General features: G+C 43.6%; 2 protein-coding genes across 2 annotated transcripts in view; one reads left to right on the top strand and one right to left on the bottom strand.

Moving 5' to 3' along the window:
- The window catches only part of SCD5 (stearoyl-CoA desaturase 5), a 157,661-nt gene that overhangs the window by 46,575 nt on the left and 88,927 nt on the right, over nucleotides 1-22,159 (top strand). The gene's annotated exons all lie outside the window — the stretch shown is intronic.
- LOC113609848 (uncharacterized) lies at nucleotides 9,261-19,385 on the bottom strand. Its single transcript, XM_027087501.1, has 3 exons — nucleotides 18,920-19,385; nucleotides 12,813-12,933; nucleotides 9,261-10,242 (listed from the first exon to the last, which is right to left on the bottom strand). Exons 1-3 carry the CDS (start codon nucleotides 19,103-19,105, stop codon nucleotides 9,782-9,784), a joined length of 768 nt encoding a protein of 255 aa, XP_026943302.1. The 5' UTR covers nucleotides 19,106-19,385; the 3' UTR covers nucleotides 9,261-9,781.

The raw sequence follows: 22,159 nt of genomic DNA, 5'->3' as shown, positions 1-22,159 counted from the left end.
AAGTAGCTGCCAGTAGGTGAATTACAGTGCCTGGTTGTAACTAAATGGCCAGCAGGCATGGCTTTCCTGGGTGTGACTAAACCTCCTCCAAGAGATGGGAGATATACATATGGGTGTGTTTATGCATGTATGTGTGTGTGTGTGTGTGTGTGTGTGTGTGTGTGTATGTGTATATATATATACACATATACATATATATGTAGGTACATATACATGTATGCATACACAGATATATGCATATACTTTATTATGTTTCCTTTAACAAGAAATCTCATTATACTAAATAGTGTAAATAGTTATTATTTACTAATGACGTAGCTTAAAACATTTTAGCCTATTAAATGGTTTGGAAAGATAACTTTTGGGCTAATGTAGTTGATTTCCTCTTAGAAAGTAAAAAATTCAAAAGTTTGATTTGGTTAACCCATGTGCCCTGAGGCAGACGTTTGTAACTTGGCAGTTGAATATATAGGGAAGCTACCTCCCTGACTGGTGTTCATAGGGTCTGGCTTTTCTCAGTCCTATGAAACCCAAAGGCTTAGTGAAATATAAGGAAACGTTTAAAGCCGTACCACCAATGGCCCATGAAATGCAGAACCAAGCATTTGGTCCTCCAGCTCCTGCTCTCCTGCACTTGTTCATGGGCTCATTCATTTAGTCCACAAATACGTATGGTGGGTCTGCTGTATGCTTTGTGCTGCGCTCACAGAGCTCTTTGCTAAGCACTGGAGATACAGCGGAAGCTGAAAACAGACTTGGCCCCAGTTCTCGTGAAGTTAGTTTGCAGGTGGTGAGGGAGACAAGCAGAGACAGAGGTGAATACCTGCATGCAGGAGGAAGGGACCCAGATCTCCGAGCTTGGAGCAGGCTCACCGACCTAGACTGTTTCTCTCCAGCCGGGGGCCTCTAGGGAAGATGCTGGCTTTGGTATTTGCAGCAGAACTTGAGAGGATCTTTGTGCCACAGAGCCCTTGGCAGACAGGTTTCACTTGAGCCTTCAACATGGACTTAGCATGGCATGTGAAATGGGCTTCTGAACCCTCCCTACCTCGTCAGCCCTCAGACCTTTTGGTCAGAGCTTCCTCTTCTTCCCCTCAATACTTTCTCTTAAAGCAGACATAATTACCTGCCTTTTGAATCCCACAACTTTTTTTTGCTACCAGCAGATCTCTGGGGGCAGGCAGAAACAAAGATGTATTTTCTGAGATTCAAAAGGCTCTTCACAACTTCCCTGGATCTTTAAGAACATTTTTCTAGAATTGATTTTATTAGCCTTGAAGAACACTCTCATCCATTGTCCCCATCAATCTTTTCGAAGTGGGCTTATTTGCTTCTAACTTCAAATTTCTTTCTATCACCTCTTGCATATGTGGACCAATAATTCTTTTATTAATCAATATTTTTTTATTGAAGTAAAGTTGATTTACAATGTTGTGTTAATTTCTGCTGTACAACAAAGTGATTCAGTTATACGTATATATATATATATCTATATATACATTCTTTTTTAAATATTCTTTTCCATTATGGTTTATTGAATATAGTTCTCTGTGCTGTACAGTAGGACCCTGTTGTTTATCCATTCTATCTATAAAAGCTTACATCTGCTAACCCCATCCTCCAATCCATCCCTCCCCCAACCCCCTCCCCCTTGGCAACCACCAATCTGTTCTCCATCGGACCAGTAATTCTTTTTTAAATTTTTTTTATTGGAGTGTGGTTGATTTACAATGTTGTGCTAGTTTCAGGTGCACAGAAAAGTGAATCAGTTATGCATATACATATATCCACTCTGTTTTAGATTCTTTCCCCATATAGGCCGTGACAGAGTATTGAGTAGCATTCCCTGTGCTATGCAGTATTGACCAGTAATTCTTAAGCAGACGTATTGGATGTGATATTTCCCCATGCGTTGCTCCTTCGGACTGTTAGGTGCCTCTTCCCTGTCTCTAGTCTGTGTACTCATCTGCCTTTAAACACTGAGAATGGGGAGGTGGGTCTCAGAGTTATCAGTGGGGGAGACCCTGGCTGTGCAGTGCCCCGGCCCCTTCCAATGGCAATCTCACACCAACTCTGGCGGTCAGCCACCTTGGTGATAATAGTCATGAAAACAAACATTTTTGTGGGCTGACTATGTGCCATCCATTGAGCTATAGTACTTTAGGTACTATTTTATGTAATCCTCACCGTGATTATATGAGGCAAATATTATTATCATTCCCACTTACAGACGAGGAGACCAAGGCTTAGAGGCATTAGGTAACTTGCCACAGTTACGCAGCTGAAAAGTGTAGAACTGGGATTTGAACCCAGGAAGTCTGTTCCAGAGTCCTTACTCCTAGCCGCTATACTTATATTGCCTTCCTAAGTAAATATAAAATATGCTTAGGGGTATGAAGCCTAAAGTCGTTTCAGATGAATAACTCCCAAGTCAGCATGAGGCTAAAACTGACAATTTTAAACAGCACATAAGGGCAGTGATTCTTCTTGTCTTAATATCACAGCTCTCCTTGAAACGTGAGTCTGTGGCATGGTTGGATGACTTAGAGTGAAACTATTATGTTGGCACTTGGGGCTCTTTCTCTGAGTCTAGTATCATGGTGTGGCTTCTGCAAGATGGATGTCTTTTTGTAATATGAAGACGCTCAGCAGTTTCCAAGAATGAAACATTACCCATTTGACCCAGTGTGTGTCATTATTTATTTTTCTGTTTATGTACATGCTTTGTTTCCTTAAATAAGACCATAAACTTCTTGAGAACAGTGTCCTTCAGTGACTCACACATTGTAGTGAATGATGCTTATCGATGGTGGTGGTAACAACAGAAGCTACTGCTCTCTTCTCCCTCTGACCTTTTCCAGTGAAGAGTGTTGTTCTCTGAGTACATGACCGGCTGCCCACTAACTCACCCCAGTTCTGCAGTATCTGATGATAAATTGAGCACACTGAATACTCTTTGTTTCTTCCCATTTTGTTTTCTTCTTCCACCAACCTCTGTAAATTCACTTGTATTGTTTCTTGGATCTCAGAGTTTTTTGGAACCCGCTACAGAATAGGGTCCAGACTATATGCTATACCCAGCCACCTGCAGACTTAATAACATATTTTAAAATTCCACTTTGCTGGAATAATAAAGATGCTTTGCAACTTTCTTGCCTATGTACCTCAGGGATTGCAGCAGATGTGTTAATTCTCAGATAGGCAGGTGTTAAAAATAAATGTCACTGCCTATGGATTATTTAAACGTAAATTTAAAATCCTGGCAATTAGAAGTACACACAGCTGAATTTGATGTCCTCATCTAGTTAATCCCCCCAAAAGACGGTGTGTGTGGAAATAACTGTTCATTTTTGTGTCCTGCGACCCTGACTCCCTCTGCTGTGCCCTGTGCTTACTGAGTTAAATTAGCATTTAGACCTGAGCCTGGTAATTTCTTCCTTCTGGTTTCTGGACAGTGGATGGACCCTGCTTATCTTTTCCCTTCCCCTAGTCTGACTTGCTCTAAATTCTAGTTCCTATTTAAGACTTTGGAAGTTAAATCCTTCTCTTTTAGGTTAAAATGGGGCTCAAGAAACTAATTAAATTCTTCCCAACCCTAAATCCTTTGCTGTTCTGTGGGGTTACTTCTTTGTGCAGCAAAATGAGCCAAAGCTTCCACTCAAATCTCCAAATGATTCTTCTTGCCTTCTACAATTTATTGAATTCATCTTTTTTGAGACCGATTCAACTGTGGTCTCAAACATAAGCTCTTCCTTTCTCTCTTCCCAATTCCATAGGCCTGAGCTAAAACCTTTCAGCGGTGCTGGTTTCCTTATTTTACCCTGCTTCTCCATGCTTTTGCCCTCAGTGGTGTCTTGTTTTCTCCTTGTGCCAGGGGCAGGAATGCAGTGCCATGGGAAATGCCCTTACAGACAGGGGTCCAAAGAGAGTTTGCCAAATGGCACATTGCTGGCTGGCCTGGTCCAGTGATTATCCATCCATATGTAAAGTTGACAATTGTAGGCCAGCCTTGCAAGGGCTGGCAAAACAATAGTGAGAGTTGAGAGTTACTATATGCCAGCCACGATGTTAGATACTTGAATAAACGTTACATTTAATTTTCACAAAATCTGGTGAGGGAGCTACTATTATCACACCCATTTTATGTATCAGGAAATTAAGTGAGGTTTGGAGAAGTTAAATAGCTTGTTAGTGGTACAGCTGGAATTTAGACCCAGTGGGTCTAGTTCTAAAACCCTTGCAGCGTGCTAAGTGAAAGGCATGAGCTTTGGAGTCAAGGAGTCTCAGTTTAAATACTGGCTCTCACATTTACTAGCAGTGAGACTCAGGCAGTCCCTTACCTTCTAAGTGCCAGTTTCCTTACTTGTCATTGTAATTAATATCATCTATCTGTCAGAGTCATTGTGAAAATTCATGAAGTGCTTAGCACTATGCCTGGTGCATAGTAAGTACTCAGTCTATGGTCAGTATTATAATTATGCTTACTTCTGCTTGAATATTATTACATCTCTCCCATTTACTCTATCATATCTTTGGAGAAGATGTTTTAGTTTAGAAAACATGTTTTAGTCTCTTGCCTCTCCCTTATCAGTCACCTTCTATTTGTCCAGATTTTTGTGGAATGTGGAAAAATATATGAAAGATGGACCTGTGGTATCAGGTGGAATAATCAATCGATACAGCTGATACTCTTAAAAATTGAGATGAGAACCTGACTGATCTGAACAGAGGAAATTCAACTTTAAACTTGATGAGCCATTCTAGTTCATCAAAATGTGTCATCATGGTCTCAGAGGAAAACCAAAAAGAAAGAAAAAAGGCAAAGCGTACATCAGAGAATGAGAATTCTCTCCAAGAAAGAGAGATTTGCAGCACCTCATCTCAACAAAACCACTTTCATCTTCCTCCACTGAAGAGCACTCCTCAGCTTCCGAATGCTCTAGCCCGGTCACCTGGGATGTCCTTTTGGATAACTTCCTCTGGTTCTCGTTTTCCTTCAGTCTGGTCTTGCTTCCATAATTCTCTAATTCCAATACAATGGAGACCACTCAGTCGGCCAATTTCTCTCGTGTCCCGCTCGGCACATCTGGCTCCATTTGTCCTATAGGAACTCGATGCTGGTATCTCCAGTGTGGGCAATAGTTTCACAGAGCAATTCTTCCTAATAATGAAAACTCAAACAGCACCTACTGCGAGCCAGGCATGGCTCTCTGCCCTTTATAGGTATTAAGGCATTTAATTTTCACAGCAACCTTAGGAGGTAGGTACTACTATCATTCCATTTTTGCAAACAAAGAAACTGAGGCATAGATTCAGTAACTTGCCCAGGGTTGTATGCCTGGTATGTGGCCAAGCCAAGGTTTGATCCTACGTAGCCTGCATTGAGTGTGTCTGTCCTCTTAACCACCGCTCTTTACTGCCTTTTACCTCTCTCAGTTACATGCAGTACTCTTCGATATTTTCTACTCTATATTCTATTTTTTTTTTTAATGGTGTCTGGATGTGACTTGCAAAATGATTTCACAGCTCTACTGGGTACTGAAATGCAGCTTGAAAACCATTGGCTAGACCCTCTCTACTGGGAATGGACACATCAGGCTGCCTTAGACTGGCGCCCAAAACATTCCATTCACGTTTCTCCTTCTTCGGATATCACGCTCACCCAGCAACCCGCTTAGGATTTAGCCTCCCATAAACGTCTACCCGCAGGGAAAGAATTCATTGGTTATGTGGACTTTGAGTATCCCCGCGAATTAGTGAATTGTCTCTCTGGTTTAGGCTGTGAGGCTGAATGATGTGATTCTGCCCCCAGGAAATGGATTTTTGAGAAATGGAGTCATCAGATCAGACTTCAGTGCCAGGGAGGCTGAGGGTTGTGCCCTGGACCTTGACAAAATCTTCACCGTCCACCCTGTGATGTCTTTTTCAGGACAGCCTGCGAGATTTCTTCCTGGGGCGGTGATTCCCAGCTTTGAGGAGGGACTGCGGGAGCATGATTTAAATTTCCACGGCTCTGAGCCTCATTTGTTCTGCAGTCAGAAATAGAGCTGTGCGCCCTTGTTCCTTGTCTAATATACGTCCTCACTGACTCACGTAGTCAGAAAAGAATGGATGCTCCTTTCCCACCTCACTTTATTATGCGACATGAATAAATGCAACACAGAACCTGCAGATAATTGATTGAAATGCGATCCCCCTTTCCCTCTCGCTCCAGCCGGTCTCTCTCGGAAGATGGTCTCCAGTGGGGTCAGGTCTGCATGCATTATGCATCTCTGTGATTATGCATTGAATTCTGGAGAACTAGCAAGCGATACCTAAATTCTTCAAGCATGTTTGGTTATGCTAAATAATTGATTGCATCTTTTATTTATAAAAATTTACTTGCTGGAAATTCAGGCATAGTTTTTGCCAACCCATCTCCTCTATTAGATTGCAACTTCCCGGTATGAAATCCAAAAACTCACCTACAGATTTCAATCTTTGAAAGCTCTTAGGCAGGTCGCCAGGATGAAGCTTGCGTTCCAGACAAGTGAGACTGGCCTGAAGCCAACAGACACCTGTCCTGACTTCTTCCCACGGTCGGTTGTGGGGATAAAGCTTGCCAAGGCCTTCAGTGCTTGGGGAAACCTATTTCCAAGTTTATAGCCTCAGTAGCTCCCAAATGGCAAGCAGCTAGGGACTTTCTGGATCTGGACAAATGTAATCATGTATAAGCCCACCTAGGTGGTCTGAGTGGAAGGGTAATGTGAGCAAAAAGAACTATGGGTAACTGGGGGAAAAGAGAATTGCACAAAGAGGATGTTTTTTGTCTTGAAAAGTATATTCTGGAGGAATGGGGAATAGAATAAATGTAATTAGCATTTCCAACAAACACAATTAGTGATGTCTCCCTGTTGCCCTTTTAAATTTTATTGAATAGAGGAAGATGGGTGTGAACAGTCAGCAGGCCTGTGACTTTTCAACTCGTTCTTAGGAAATAGTCCTCACATCATTCTAAGTTGCACTCTGTCTCAATTCAGAAATTAGAATATGAGAATCAAACCTTTAAACTTGATTTAATGTCAACTCTCCTATTCAATTCCCAATCTCAAACCTGCATCAGGCTGGGAGTCGGCCGTGGGAGGGGTTAGTGGGTAAATGACAGCATCTGTGGTCTCTGCATTATGCTTTTTCCCTCCCCACAATTTTCAGTTTGCTAGCTAGTTTCTGAATCCCCCAGGATTGGGTGGGCAGGTTAGGGACAAGGGACTCATAAAGGTTGGTTTCCCACTGTCTGAGCCAGGCCAGTGTTTGATGGACTCTTTCCCTTGTTGGGCATTGTGGTAGGATCTTCAGAAACCTCCATTATTGGCCCTCTCTCTCCTTCAGTTCTCTGGGTATAGGGAGGTGCATCTTTATTCCGGGAAATCCGTTGGGATTTCTTTCTAAGATCCTATCAATCCAGTGCACACCTCCACATTCTTGCTGCTGCGGTCTTTCTGCCCCTGTAGGTAGTCCTACAAGACAGGATCCAAGCTGACCCTACCCCAGCTGTCTCTTCAGAGTGACCACATTTGGTCCACAAGACACGCTTTACCCCGGAAACCCCACAAGAGCATACCAGCCTCCCCCGCCCCGTTCCCTTCTCTCCTACTGTCACAGCCCTCTCTGGGTGTAGAAGGCGCGAATCTAGGACCCATTATGTGTGCTGTTTCCCAGCTGTATTTCAAAATTCTCCATGTGGTCCACATAAGCCCACTTCACTGGGCTTGAGATGAAGGAGATACAGCTCTGTCCCCTGTTTCCCTGGGGGCATTCAGGGGGATGCTCACAGCTCATTAACAATTCTTTCTAAAAAAGCTGCTCTTCACCTATCTCTCCTGCCCTTCCCTTTTATATTCTCTATTTGAATGAGGCATCCAAGAATGGTGGAGCCAGGTCTTGATAATTTCCTTTGTGAATTCTGTATAAGGGGGTTTGTTTCAAATTCATGTGAGTATCTGATATCTGTCGTATTGGTGCCTCAGGAAAAAGAGAGGCAGAAAGAATCCTCTGTTTATTACATAAACAATAGAGAAAAAGGTAAAAGTATACATTTCAGTTATCGCTTGTTGAATAACACCCTGCCCTGCAACTGAGTGGCTTAAAACAAGAGTGATGCGTCCTTTCTCCTGGTTCTGGGGGTGGCTGGGCTGCTTCTCTGCTGGTCTCACCTGGGCTGGCTCCTGCCTAGCTCAGCTGGAGGGGCAGCCATCACTCACACTCACACGGCTGGCACTTGGCGCTGACTGTTGGCTGGGTGCCTCAGTTCTTTCTCAGGGCTTCTCACTCTCTGGTAGGCTAAACCGGTTTCCTTTCTTGGTGATCCGGGCAGTGTTTCAAGAGACCAAAGCAGAAACTATAAGGCTTAGGCTCTGGAAATCACACAGCATCACTATCCTATGTTCTGTTGGCCAAAGCCAAATCACAAGACCAGCCTAGATTCAAGAGGTGGGAAAAAGACTCCGCCTTCAGCATTTCTAGCTTTTGGCTGTCCTCAGTTCACTACAGAGAATTCTGCCTCTGCCAGCTCTGGTTCTAGTCTTTTTCTGAGCAGATTTGGAGTAAAGGATTAGGGGAAGAATGAAAAATGAGTTTATATTGGTTTTATTCAGCTTACATTTCGAAGAGTAGAAAGGAAGAGAAAAGATCCAGAAGGTGGGAGAAGTGGGGAGAAAAAGCAGAGGCACTGTGGCTGGCTTTGGGCAAGCATGGGGGGTGGGGTGGCGCGGGGGGTGGGGAATGGACCACAGGCTGGGAACTGGGAGCCCTGCGTTTAGAGAACAGGCCAGACTGGTTTTTCTGTTCATGAAGGTATGAGCAGGTCACTATCTCTGTGTGAATTGGAGCCTATTGTGAAACAGACTTCATCACTGATCGGTTTCCTCTTGCGGCCTGGCTTAAGTGGATACCATGGGATGCTATCCTGATACTGACTCCTTAATGCCCAAACCCAGCACTGGTGGCCTCTCCTTCCACCTGCCCCCCTGGACACACACCTCCCACTCAATCCTTTCTCTCCTCTGACCTTGTGCTCACAGGGAAGGTTAGCATCAACAAAGAGGGGTGCAGGGTACTGGCAAAACAGCCCCAACTTGAGGTGGAGTTTCAAGACCAGGTGAGTGGGAGAAGCAAGGGGTGATTAGCTGAGGGATGATTAGCTCCATTGCTCTGCTCTGCTGTGGGCTGCAGATTCAAGACTCAGGGTCTGTCATTAAAAAACAAACAAAATTTCTAAAGCCTTTAGAAGTGGTTTAAAATGGTCTTTTAAAAAATAGTGAATGCTTTATGTGTGTTTATCTGGAGTCTAAGTTGAAAGGGCCCTTGTTCCCCAACAGATGTCCACAGGAGGAAGGGAGGGAAGGCTGGAGACCTGCGTTGCTGAGCAGTGAAGTGCCCGGGGCTTGTTTTCAGCCTGCAAAGGTGAGCAGGCTCAGATGGCAGATTGTTGAAGCTGACAAGCTCCCTTAGGGGGAAGCTCAGAACCTTTACGTGCCTTACATTTTAAATGAACACACAAAATCTATAGAATAATTTATTTTTCACTTTCAGAGAATAGATGTACACCTGCCTTGAAGAGAATATTTCACGCTTAAAAAAATAAAAAGCATTTTTTAATAATTGTGGCTTTTCGTTAACAAGGCTGAGCACAAGCCTTTCCAGCAGCCCCTGAGCTCCACCATCTGACTCCCACCTAAGTTATTCTATAATCCGTTTGTCCCCTTTGAAACCTTTGCCCATCTGAATCCTAAGCACGTTTCTTTCAGCACACACAGGGCTGTATACACTTTAGAGCGGGGCGGTGAGTTGGGAGCGCCCCCAAATCACTTTCCTCTTTGCTAACCTTTCGCACGGTCTCCACAGCGGGGCCACCTCCGCAGCGGGACCAGCAGGCTGAGCGGGTGACCACGGTCTCACTGCCCGGAGGCTGCCGGTAGGGGGAGCTGTGTCTGCACCTCCAGGCACCAGTGCAATGACACTCCCAGGCGTCATAAATTGTTAAGACGTTTGAAGCTGGAGGGGATGCTTTCTCTTGCCCATGCAGAACCTGTGGTCCAGACAGGGGGGTTAGTGGTGGGAGTAGGGCTGAAATACAGGCCTCTTGACTTCCGCCCTGGGATCCCCACCCTCCCATCTTCCTCCTTCGCACACCGTCACCCCAGACCACTTGCGTGACGTCAGTTATCTTGCCGGCGTTGAGGGGAAGATGACTTGCATGTGGAACTGTTAGAAAAGAACAGAAGATGGTAAGGTGCTTCCTGCGATTTGCTTGGGAAATCACAGTCTCGGACTTTTGCATTTGACCTCACAGAAACAGTCAGTTGGGAACTAGTAGGGATAAGATTAAAGTGTATTTTCTTTTGATAGTCCAAAATAACACACTTGTGGAAAAAGTTACAATTGATTACAAATCATCAAAAAGAGGTAATACCATGAGGGGCAATATGTTATGGTGTCCATCCCCAGTTCTGTTACTACTAAGTGGGCGATCTTGGCTAAGTTTCTAAAATTCACTTTGTCTCATCCATAAAATGGGATAATATTGTTGGTGAAGATTCAATGAGATAGGCATATAAAGTGCTCATCTGAGCTCATGGCCCATTCTAAGCACTCAGTAAGTGCCAACAACAACAGCAATAATAATAACAATAGCAGCTAATTGGCATCTATAACTTGGACCTGCAATGTAGTTGTGTCTAGTCCAATGGAGAAATGCCTCTTCTCCTCACCAGTTGGGTGTATAGCTCTTCAGAGTAGCTTCTCTGCCATCTCCCTGTAGCCTCTCCAGAGACCAAAGTTGTGGCCGGGAGTTAGCGAGGGTAAGGGAGTGGGGAGTGGGTGTGGTGGGGCAGAAGGGGTGAATGTGTGGCTCTATAGTCGAAGTTTGTAAGTCAGAAAGAACTGAGTGAGGGAGGAAGCATGCTGGGGTGCATGCTTCCCCAACTGGGGATCCTTCATCTAGGCAAGGGAAAAAAAGGCCAAGAAATGACTTTTTTAAAAAGTCATTTAAACATTTTTAAAAAGTCAACAGTGACTTTTTTAAAAAAGAGAAATCTTTTGGCCATTTTTTATCAAGTAATTTGATAAATGTTTAGCATTTTTTGTACATTTCTTAGTTTTTGTTGTTGTTTTACCATCTCAGGGGGTGCCTGCAAAAGGGAGATGTATTTCTAGATAGTGGGTGTTCTTTGAGCTAATTAAATTGACCTTATGTCCATTCTATAACATGTTTCAAATACTTAAATTAAAAATTTTTAAATTGAGATATAATTGACATATAACATTGTATTCGTTTTAGGTGTACAACATAATGATTTGGTATACATGCATATTGCTAAATAATCACCACTGGAAGTCTAGTTAACATCCATCACCTCACATAGTTACAATTTTGTTTTCTTGTGATGAGAGCTTCTCAGCAACTTTCAAATATACAATGTTACTAACTGTAACTACTGTTACTCTCAAATATTTAAGTTTTGTTTCAGTTTGTCTAATTTAATCTTACCTTGTCCATGACCTTGTTTTCCTCCCCAGCCCTCTACTCCATTATGCCCTTGATAACATCTTGACTGGTTCCTTCTTCTCTTTTCAGAGTCTGACCCAGTCAGACCCAGTCTGACTGTGTAGAATGCACGGAGACCGCAGTATGTAAATGCTGCCTTAGCAGAAAGGCATACTATAAATCAGAAAGGCAAGCGTGAAAATACCTCCCCTGATTGTTTTGCAGTAGCACGTTATGCAACACTGAATAATTGCTGGGTATATTTGACAAATCAGGAATACAGTTCATTAGGGAGCTGGGGGACTCAAAAAGCAGGATGCCTTCAGGAAAATTTATGAGGGGATTACTGTGTGCAGCCACCAGTAAATAGGGCGCCAGGAATCTGAGCTGAACTGATGATCTTCCGCCTGAGTGGGACCTGTGTCCACTGAGCAAAACTTTCTTGAGTCCAAGTGACTTAGGGGAGAAATTGTTTGTGATAAAAAGAACGGATGAAAAAAAGGAACATCCAGAATCTCTAGGGAATGGAACCAAATCCTTAAGAGCCATATTACCTCTACTACATTCATGGTCAAAACAAAACAAAACAAAACAAAACAAAACAAAAAACCAGAATATGTCATTCACACAAGAAAACAAACCCTTGGAAAAGGATTCAGCCTCACTAGTAATCGTGGAAACTTAAAGCACAAAATCATGCAATGCCAGCGAAACTGGTAAAAGTACATTATAATTACAAAATCAAAATCTGGCAGGCTTTTGAGAAAGCTGTATTGTCTACTGACATAAATTAGTACAATATTTCTGGAAAGCGACATGGCAAAGTGTAGTGAGCCATGCGGACTGTCACATCCTTTGGCCCGATAAACACGTGTTTGAGAACATATCCTGGAGAAATAACTCAAAAAAAGAAAAATAAGGGAAAAGAAACCAGAAAAGAAACCCCCAAATACCTAAAAGTCATAAAGTAAAAAACTATGGTATAAAAATGAAATATAATATTACTATTAAGAATGATAAATTTGTATATTCTGAAAACAAATAGAAAAGTTGATATAAAATAATGCTAAGTGAAAAATAGTTTGAGCTCAAATCTTATGAACATTGAACATATATTAAAAAAATGCCCAAGCAACAATAAAGCTAAGAAGAGATGATTCAGTTTTGTTACATGGCAGGGTGAGAAGTGAATTTGAGTCTTCTGTTGCTTTGGTGTTGTGTTTAATCCCTCATTACAAAATTGGTTAAAAACACAGTTTTATAGGCTGCACTGTATGTTGATACTTACCGAGGACAGAAAAGAGGTAAATCCTTCCATCTCCATCTTGTGGTTTCTGACAGCTGCACAGATCGTAAACATGAGCTGGAATCACACAGAAACGGCATTCTGGGGCTGCACAAATTCCCTGCTGATTATACAGAGAGAGAACGTGTGATTACCAAGAGCCTTGAATGGCTGTAGGAGAAAATCATATCGGATTAGCTATCTGGTTGGCTCATCTGATGCCAGAGCTTTACCTCCCTCGGATCTGGTGCTTGCATTACTTGGGGTTTTTCTGAAGTGAGGGAGGCAAAGTGTTGGCTCCTTTCTCCCCTTGTAAGAATTTCCCCCTTCATTAAGCCAATACCGCATTTCCCCATCATAGGCCTCCTTTTCCTTCTGGTCTGATCCTTCTTGCCCCACAAGCTCGGCATCCTCTGATGGTTATTTTTCCTCCTATCCACCTCTAACAGAAACAATAATCCTAGTAAAATATAGTCACACATTTCCTCGAAGTAGCTAGATGTTCTTAATTAAGGGTTGAGACAGAGACGTCATTTTATTTAATAGTGGCTGCTTTTCTTTTCGTCCTTACACACGTGTAAGCAGGCACTAAATTTCATCGGTCTCTCCCATATTTGCTTCTTTGCAGCAGCAGAGATACCTGAATCTCTGTACTTTGACACAGAATTCTGCTTACATCAGGCAGTTCTCAAAGTCAGAGAGGGTGGCAGGCCTCTTCAACCCCATCTGCTTTCACATGAAGATTAAATATGCGCATGAGACCCAGAATGGAGAAATTCACGTTTCCATCCGCACGTGCACAAGATGCTTCATTAGCATGTGCTTCCCAGGCAGACGAGAGAACGGACAGAGACCTTCATGACTTTTTACCTGAGAAGTTGTTACAGAGTTCTCAGGCTGTTGTTTCTAAATTCTTTCTTCCCTCTCTTCCCTTTCTCATATTTTTCTTCCTTTTTATTTCCTCCACAAATGAGAGGCCTTTGAGATAATAAGGTAACACTTACTAAGCATGTGCTCTGCATCAGGCATACTTACATATATTAACCTATTTAATCTTCACAACCACCCTATGAGGTAGTTGGGGACAGTTATTATCACCATTTTATTTATTTATTAATATTTTAATTGACATATAGTTAATTTACAATGTTGTGTTACTTCTGGTGTACAGCGAAGTGATTCATATATATATATATACATATTCTTTTTAAATTGTTTTCCATTATAGATTTACAAGATATTGAATACAGTTCCCTGTGCTATATGGTAGGATCTTGCTGTTTATTTTACATATAGTAGTGTGTATCTGCTAACCCCAGACTACTTTCTCCAGATCCTCACCCCCTCCCCCTCCCCTTTGGTAACCCTGTTTGTTTTCTATGCCTGTGAGCCTGCTTCTGTTTTGTTTTGTTTTGTTATTTTGCGGTACGCGGGCCTCTCACTGCTGTGGCCTCTCCCGTTGCGGAGCACAGGCTCCGGACGCGCAGGCTCAGTGGCCATGGCTCACGGGCCCAGCTGCTCCGCGGCATGTGGGATTTTTCCAGACCGGGGCACGAACCGGTGTCCCCTGCATCGGCAGGTGGACTCTCAACCACTGCGCCACCAGGGAGGCCCAGCCTGCTTCTGTTTTGTAAATAAGTTCATTTGTATCATATTTTAGATTCCACATGTAAGTGATATATGATATTTGTCTTTCTCTGACTGACTTCACTTAATATGATACTCTTCGGGTCCATTCATGCTGCTGCAAATTTCATTCTTTTTTATGGCTGAGAAGTATTCTGTTGTGTATCTATACCACATCTTTTTCCATTCCTCTGTCTATGGACACTTAGGTTGCTCCATGTCTTAGCTGTTGTAAACAGTGCTGCTATGAATATTGGGATGCATACATGTTTTCCAATTAAAGTTTTCTCTGGATATATGCTCAGTAGTGGGATTGCTGGATCATATGGTAACTCTAATTTTGGTTTTTTAAGGAACCTCCATACTGTTTTCCATAGTGGCTGCACCAATTTACATTCCTACCAAGAGCATTTCTCCACACCCCCTCCAGCGTTTGTTATTTGTAGACTTTTTATGATGGCCGTTCTGACTGGTGTGAGGTGATACCTTGTTGCAGGTTTGATTTGCCTTTCTCTAATAATTAGCGCTGTTGCGCATCTTTTCATGTGCCTATTGGCCATCTGTGTGTCTTCTTTGGAAGACACTTAGGCAGTTTACTTAGGCATTCTGCCCATTTTTTGATTGGGTTGTTTGTTGTATGAGCTGTTTGTATATTTTGGAAATTAAGCCCTTGTAGGTTGCATTGTTTGCAAATATTTTCTCCCAGTCCATAGCTTGTCTTTTCATTTTGTTTATGGTTTCCTTTGCTGCGCAAAAGTTTATAAGTTTGACAAAGGTCCCATTTGTTTATCTTTGCATTTATTTCTATTGCCTTGGGAGACTGACCTAAGAAAACATTGCTACGATTTATGTCAGACAATGTTTTGCCTATCCTCTCTTCTAGGAGTTTTATGGTGTCATGTCTTATATTTAAGTCTTTAAGCCATTTTGAGTTTATTTTTGTGTATGGTGTAAGGGTGTGATCTAACTTAATTGCTTTACATGTAGCTGTCCAGCTTTCCCAACACCACTTGCTGAAGAGACTGTCTTTTCTCCATTGCATATTCTTGCTTCCTTTGTCGCAGATTAATTGACCATAGATGTGCGGGTTTATTTCTGGGCTCTCTTTTCTGTTCCATTGATCCATATGTCTGTACCAATATGATGTTGTTTTGATTATTATAGCTTTGTAGTATTGTCTGAAGTCTGGGAGGGTTATGCTTCCAGGTTTGTTCTTTTTCCTCCAGATTGCTTTGACAATTCTGGGTCTTTTATGATTCCATATACATTTAGGATTATTTGTTTTAGTTCTGTGAAAAGTGTTGTAATTTGATAGGGGTTGCATTAAATCCCCTATCCCCATTTTATGGCTGAGGAAACAGTCACCAAGAACCTAAGTAACTTGTCCGAGTTCATGACATGGTAGAAACAAGCTTCAAACCCAAGCAGTTGGCCCAAAGTGCAGGCTTGGGACCACTGAACTTCACTGCCTCGTGACAGTGAACCAGGCCTAGCTTACCCATGCTCTGGGAAGAGAAGACCAAAGTCAGAAAGAGGAGTGAGGTAAAGGGGTGTGTGTATATGTGTGTGTGTGTGTGTGTGTGTGTGTGTGTGTGTGTGTGTGTGTGTGTTAGACAGACGTGTTGTTCTCTCATTTACTCTGTGATTACACCGAGTTGCTTAACCTCTCCATTTCTTAGTTACCTCATTTGTAAAATTGCAGGATTTATTAATAGTACTTAACCCGTCAGAGGGTCGTTGTGATGACTGAATGTGTCATAAAGTTCTTAGAATTGGGGCTAGTGCAGAGTGACTGTGATTAATCAATGTTAGCCATTATCATCCCCGTCATCATTCATGCCAGTGTTTGGGGGTCACTGCTCCACCTCTTTCTCCTAGGCTGATAGTGATGCAAATAGTGTTTCTAACAAATTCCAGTGCCACTGCTGCTTCTGGAAACACACTTTGAGAACTACTGAGGAAGAGGATCCAGAGCTCTCCTATCCAAGCCGCGCGAGTTCTATTTCTTTCTATAAGCTCTGTTGGAATATTTTCATTTTCTAGTGTGAGGGGACCCAGGGACTGTGCCCCAACCTACAGGGCTGTCAAAAACCCGTGAAAAATGCCATCTCAGAACCTAGCCAGGGCCTGAATTTCATCAGGATCTGACAAGTGGTGAAGTTTCAGCCACAGGGAGACACAAGCCAGTGAGAAGACTGGGGGTAGCAAATGTTGAACACAAAATAGGCTGAGAAACACATCTGGATGGGTGGCTCCATGTTTAAAGACAGCAGATGATTTTGGAAGTAATGGGAGAGGAGAGAAAAGAATCTTCCTCCCCTAAAAAAAATGGCCTTTGAGCAAAGATGGAGGTGATAAAGGAAAGTGAGGAGAGGAGGGGAGGGACCCTAATGACAATATTCATGGTTGGTATTGTAGGGCTTGTAAGAGGTAAAAGCCTGAGGCACCTGGGTCTGGCCCAGGCAGATGATGACTTGCCTTTTCCAACGTAAAAGATGAGATTATGTAAATGAGAAAAAAGTGGGAACTACAGTCATTTTCCTACCTCTGGGGAGGAAGGGGAGTGAGGAATAAGTCAGCCTGTTTGGGGTCCTGACAGTTTTGTGGCTGCCAGTTTCAGCGGTCTGGATTCTCTCTAGCCCACTCTCTGGCTTAGCAGGTGGAGTGTGATGGGGCTCCTTGCCCAGGGCTCCAAACCCTAGAATCCACACTCGTCAGAACTGCGCTACATCCCAGCACCTGGAGAGGCTCTGTGAGGGATGCAGATAAGCTCTGAAAATAAGGTTCCACTTCCAGGCTGCAAGCGCAGAGCTGGGATGTGACTCTAAGTCCCCAGCTCTGAGCCCCTAGATGTCTATACTGTAGTCGCTGCGGTGGTAATGGTGGCTGTTTCCAGGGCTCTCACAGACCCAAGCCCTGTCCTGGAGTGGCTCATAGCAAAGGCTGTGAGGAAGCTACTCTACGTTGTGGGGAGGGAGAAGGAGGGAGCTGGTGGCCCGCTCTGCCCTCACCCACCCTGCAAGCTCCTCAGAGCTGTCCTAGCCAGGCTGGGCACGTGCCAGGCCTCGGTCCAGCAGCGGCATTCTGCACCTTGGATTCCTGACAAAGGCAAAATAATTGCTGCTTACAGCTACATCCAGCTGACTACCAAGACTAAGTAGAAGAACTTAGTCTTGTTCTTCTTCACGGGGAAGAACTCTGCTGGTACCCTCCACACCCCGCATCCCCAGCTTTCTGCTGTCAAGAATGGCAGACTTCGTAGTGAGAGGCCCGCGCACTGCGATGAAGAGTGGCCCCCACTTGCCACAACTAGAGAAAGCCCTCGCACAGAAATGAAGACCCAACACAGCCTAAAATAAATAAATAAAAAAAAAAGAATGGTGGACTTGGCTGGTCCTCTGCATATCAGTCATCAAGTTGAGAATGAAAATGAAATGAAAGGAGTTGAAAAGCACTAAAACATCTAAATGTCCATCAACAGATGAATGGATAAAGGAGATGTGTTGTGTATATATATATACACATACATACACACAATGGAATATTACTCAGCCATAAAAAGGAATAAAATAATGCCATTTGCAGCAACATGGATGGACCTAGAGATTATCATACTAAGTGAAATAAGCCAGACAGAGAAGGACAAATATCGTATGATATCACTTATATGTGGAATCTAAAAGGAAAAAAAAATGACACAAATGAACTTATTTCCAAAACAGAAAGAGACTCACAGACACAGAAAACCAACTTACGGTTACCAAAGGGGAAAGGGGGGGTCAGGGGAGGGATATATTAGGAGGCTGGGATTAATATACACACATATATACACTACTATGTATGAAATAGGTAACCAACAAGGACCTACTGTATAGCACAGGGAACTATATTCAATATTATATAATAACCTATAAGGGAAACCTATCTATCTATCTATCTATCTATATCTGAATCACTGTGCTATACACCTGAAACTTACATGATATTGTAAATCAACTATACTTCAATAAGTTTTTTTAAAAAAAGAAAAGAACTAATACACCCTGGTGGGGTGGAGCAGGCCGGTTTGGTCTTTGGTGGGTCTTGTGGTGGGAGTTGGGGTTTGGGGGAGTGAGGAGATGGGAGGGGGGCTTCTGTATAGACAGAAACGTTGACTTGCTTGGAGGCTGTCAGCTCTTGACTGGAACCTTCCCTGGAAGAAGCAATTTTTCAAGAGCATATGCTCTTTGTGTTCAAGAAGATGATGGTATATTTAAAATACTTTCTCCTAAACATATCCCTTCCACCCCTCCCCGCCACTTCCATGAATTCCAAGAATGTTTACTATTCCACTGACAAACTCTTCTTTATTCAGACTTGTGGGATTCAGAGCTGTGTGCTGGTGCTCTTGGTGGTGAGGTGAAAGCCAGAGCTGATGGCTGCTCTCAGAGAGCTTACAGATGAGCCTATCAGGCGAGGCATAAATACAAGAAAAGGTAACTGACCTTCTGCAGGACCCTCAGTAATCCCAACCTGGTGTTCAACAGCCATCTGCCCGATCTCCACCTCTGGCCCAGCCTCCGTGCTCCCCCGACGGCCCCCTTGGCTCTGTCACCACCTGCGGTACAGCTTCTCTTCTCTACTGGCAAATGCTGCTTTCCACTTCCAGCCCAATCGCATCCCTCTGCCATCTGAACAGGAACCAACTTGCCTCCACAGACTTGGCAATCTACCCCAAGCCTTTGGGATGGAAACCTCTTGGTAACTTGGATTCTTTAATTTCAGGGTTACCCTTTTTAGCTTTTGAAGACTCAAAGATGGTTCCCTCATGTATGAGGTAGATGGGTGAGGTATAGATGAAAAAACCGTGGCCTTGGCCACACGGAATTTCTGGCGCTTCTCGAAGCACTTCCATGCCTTTCTCCCCGCCTCTGCCTGGGAAATCCCCATTCCTTCTCAAAAACCCAGGTCAGAAACCACATCCTCTTTGCAGCTGTCCGGACAGATGCAGCCACAACTTCTGTAGCTCTTCATCTCCCTCTTGGTTTGCTAGCTTCCTCCTGGGCCCTGAGGTGTCACCATCAGAGATGAAATCTCCCTCAGTATTTCCTCCTGGGGCTGCAGCTTCCAGCGCTGGTGCACTAGTTAGGTCCCCTTTGAGATCCTCATATTCGCGTTGTGCTGGGAATAACAGGCTTGATTTTGATTTAAAAGATGATTTCTTGGGTTACGATGTAACCTTTGCAAGTGACCTTCCTGGACAGTGAGGATGGAATGGTCCTGAATCTGGAAGTCGGAGCATCTGCTCTCCTACTGGTTGAAGAAGTGTCTTAAACATGAAACCTGCTGTAAATGGGAATAATAAACAGTGGTTCTCAACCTGGCCTATACTTTGGAATCACCTGCAGAGCTTTAAAAAGCAGTGCTGGGCCCCACCCCCAGAGATCTGATTTAATTTGTCTGGGTGCATCTGTGGCTCCAGAGACTTTTGAAAGCACCCTGGGTGACCCTGGTGTGCTGCCCAGCTTGGGAACAGCTGTGCGGACAGCCACCTGATGAGTCTCTTCAGGAAGGAGGAGACCCTTAATTGGTAACTCGGGGGCCATGCAATGCCAGGGAAGAATTGTGAGAACTAAAATATGTTAAAGGAAAAAAAAAAAGGACAGGTAGACAAAAACAGGACCTACACAGGTAAATTCAGAATGATGATTCTTAAATGGCTTAACCTACTGGACTAGAACAAGGTGGGAAAAAGATGCAGAGGAGATAAGAGAGTTGCTCACGGAAAAGCTCAAGTCCAAAGAGGAGAAGCTGAGAGCAGCTGAACTTTCCCAGACCCGGGGAAATGCCACTTGGTGAGGGATTTACCTATGAAGTCAGAACAGTTTTGACTGGCTGTTGGGAGGTGTCTGAGGGGCAGGCAGGAAAGACCATTAGTTCTCAAAAACACAAAAAGGGAACCAAAGTCTAGGGCAGCCCCTGTCCCTGGGAGATGAAAGAACATTCACAGAGGCTGGGGGTGCGTGTGAGCCATGACTCCTGATTTGGGGAGGCTGGGGGTGAGGCCTGGACGCTCAAAGAGGGTGAGGATGAGTGCCTGTCTGAGCACTCAGCTGCTGGGCCAGGGTGCACGCTGCAAGGTCACTGCTCTCACTGTGCTCTGGGAGACTGGCATCCCTTCCAGAGACAATGCAGGTGGTACCCTTTGCAGGTGGGCAGCACTGTGGCATGCCCACTGCATGTCGTTGCTGCACCAAAATCCCCACGTCCTATAGTCAAGTTTGGGGTTTCCCTTGAATCCAAGGATGAAGAGACATGAGTTGAGAATCTGATTGGTCTTGCTGGTGGGGAAGGCTCTCTGCCCTTGGCTGGGAACCCAGGAGCCTCAGACATGAGATAGGGTGGCCCCTTCTATAACACACCCCTCATTTATCTTGTGATGACTGTAACGATAAATAGGTCCCACTCCATTAGAGATGGGTCAGCCTCCACCCCGTAGGACAAGCCTGGGCAGCAATGATGGGTGCCCTTGAGAACTTTGGAAGTGTGGAGGAAAAAGAAAAGCTGTCTTGTTTTTCTTGACCCATCAAGATTGATTCGTGGCAGCTCCTAGGGAAAGGGACCAGATGAGCAGGGTTATAGATGTGACAGGAATGTGCCACGAAGCATAGGCTTCATCCAGCCTAGTATATTTCAAACTGCACATTGTAACCTAGTAGTGGGTGTGAAACACTTTAGTTTGCATTGTGACCATTATTTTAAAAATAATCAAATAAACAGACAATATCAGTGCACTGCATATAGTAAGGATTAAGGATTGTTTAATGAAAATTTTATTCAGTTATACTTGAGTGTGTGTTCAACATTGCAGTGTGTAATATATTTCACTGCAAGTCTCCATTAAATAAATAAATAAACAGCTGCCTCCGTAACAAGCAGAATAAAAATAACCAGTTTTTTCCATCTCAGCGTGTGGGTAATTCAACTCTGCTTGGTTGGGAAAGTTCTATTAGCCTTGCTGTGAAAACTCAGGGTTATTTTTTTAGTAACAGACGTGCTGGTAGCAGAAAGTAGTTGCCTGTGCCTCTAAGAGCCTTTGGGAAGGATGCTGTCCCCACTCCACTACAGGCCCTTGAGGGCCTCAGAAGCTCGTCAACCCTCCAGGTGGCTTTTCCTCGCTTCTTTTCTGTGACTCATCTTGTCACTTGCATGCTACTCCCCTTAGGTTTGGGCCAAAATCAAATGCTTCTTTTTAGGGCTTTATACTTCACAAGGCATCATGTCTTAGAATTTTCATGGATGAGCTAAAGCTGTCACAATAACAAATGGGAAAAAACACAAATACCAGTGCCACCCAAAGCTGTCATTTTTGTTTGCTTGACGAGACTAAAAGGTGCCACTGAGGTACTGTGCGTAGTTGATGGTGAAATGAAAAGAAAACTCAGGTTTGGGTTTTACCCTCGGAAAGTTAGTGTTGGCTGATGGGGAGTGACAGCTCTCTTGGGGTTTGAATTGAATTCACATTCAAGGTTTTATTCGAAACACGAAAAAGCCTTTGTCCTTCAGTTCCTTCAACACTGAGAACAGACTAACATCATCTACATTGCATGTGAAGTGGAAAGATTTATTTCTTTCTAAAGCTCAGGGAAGTTATTTTTCTAAAGCAATAAAACATTCCAGGGTCTTGACATAGATCACAGGAGAACTTTGGCCTCCTTCTTGTGGAACTATTCTGACTTGGTTTT

Source organism: Aethalodelphis obliquidens, unplaced genomic scaffold (assembly GCF_003676395.1).
Source record: "Aethalodelphis obliquidens isolate GAN/ISIS:26980383/991018 unplaced genomic scaffold, ASM367639v1 scaffold59, whole genome shotgun sequence".
Taxonomy (NCBI): Eukaryota; Metazoa; Chordata; class Mammalia; order Artiodactyla; family Delphinidae; genus Aethalodelphis; species Aethalodelphis obliquidens.
Note: the sequence above shows the minus strand (reverse complement) of the source record. Positions and strands in the feature narration are given on the sequence as shown.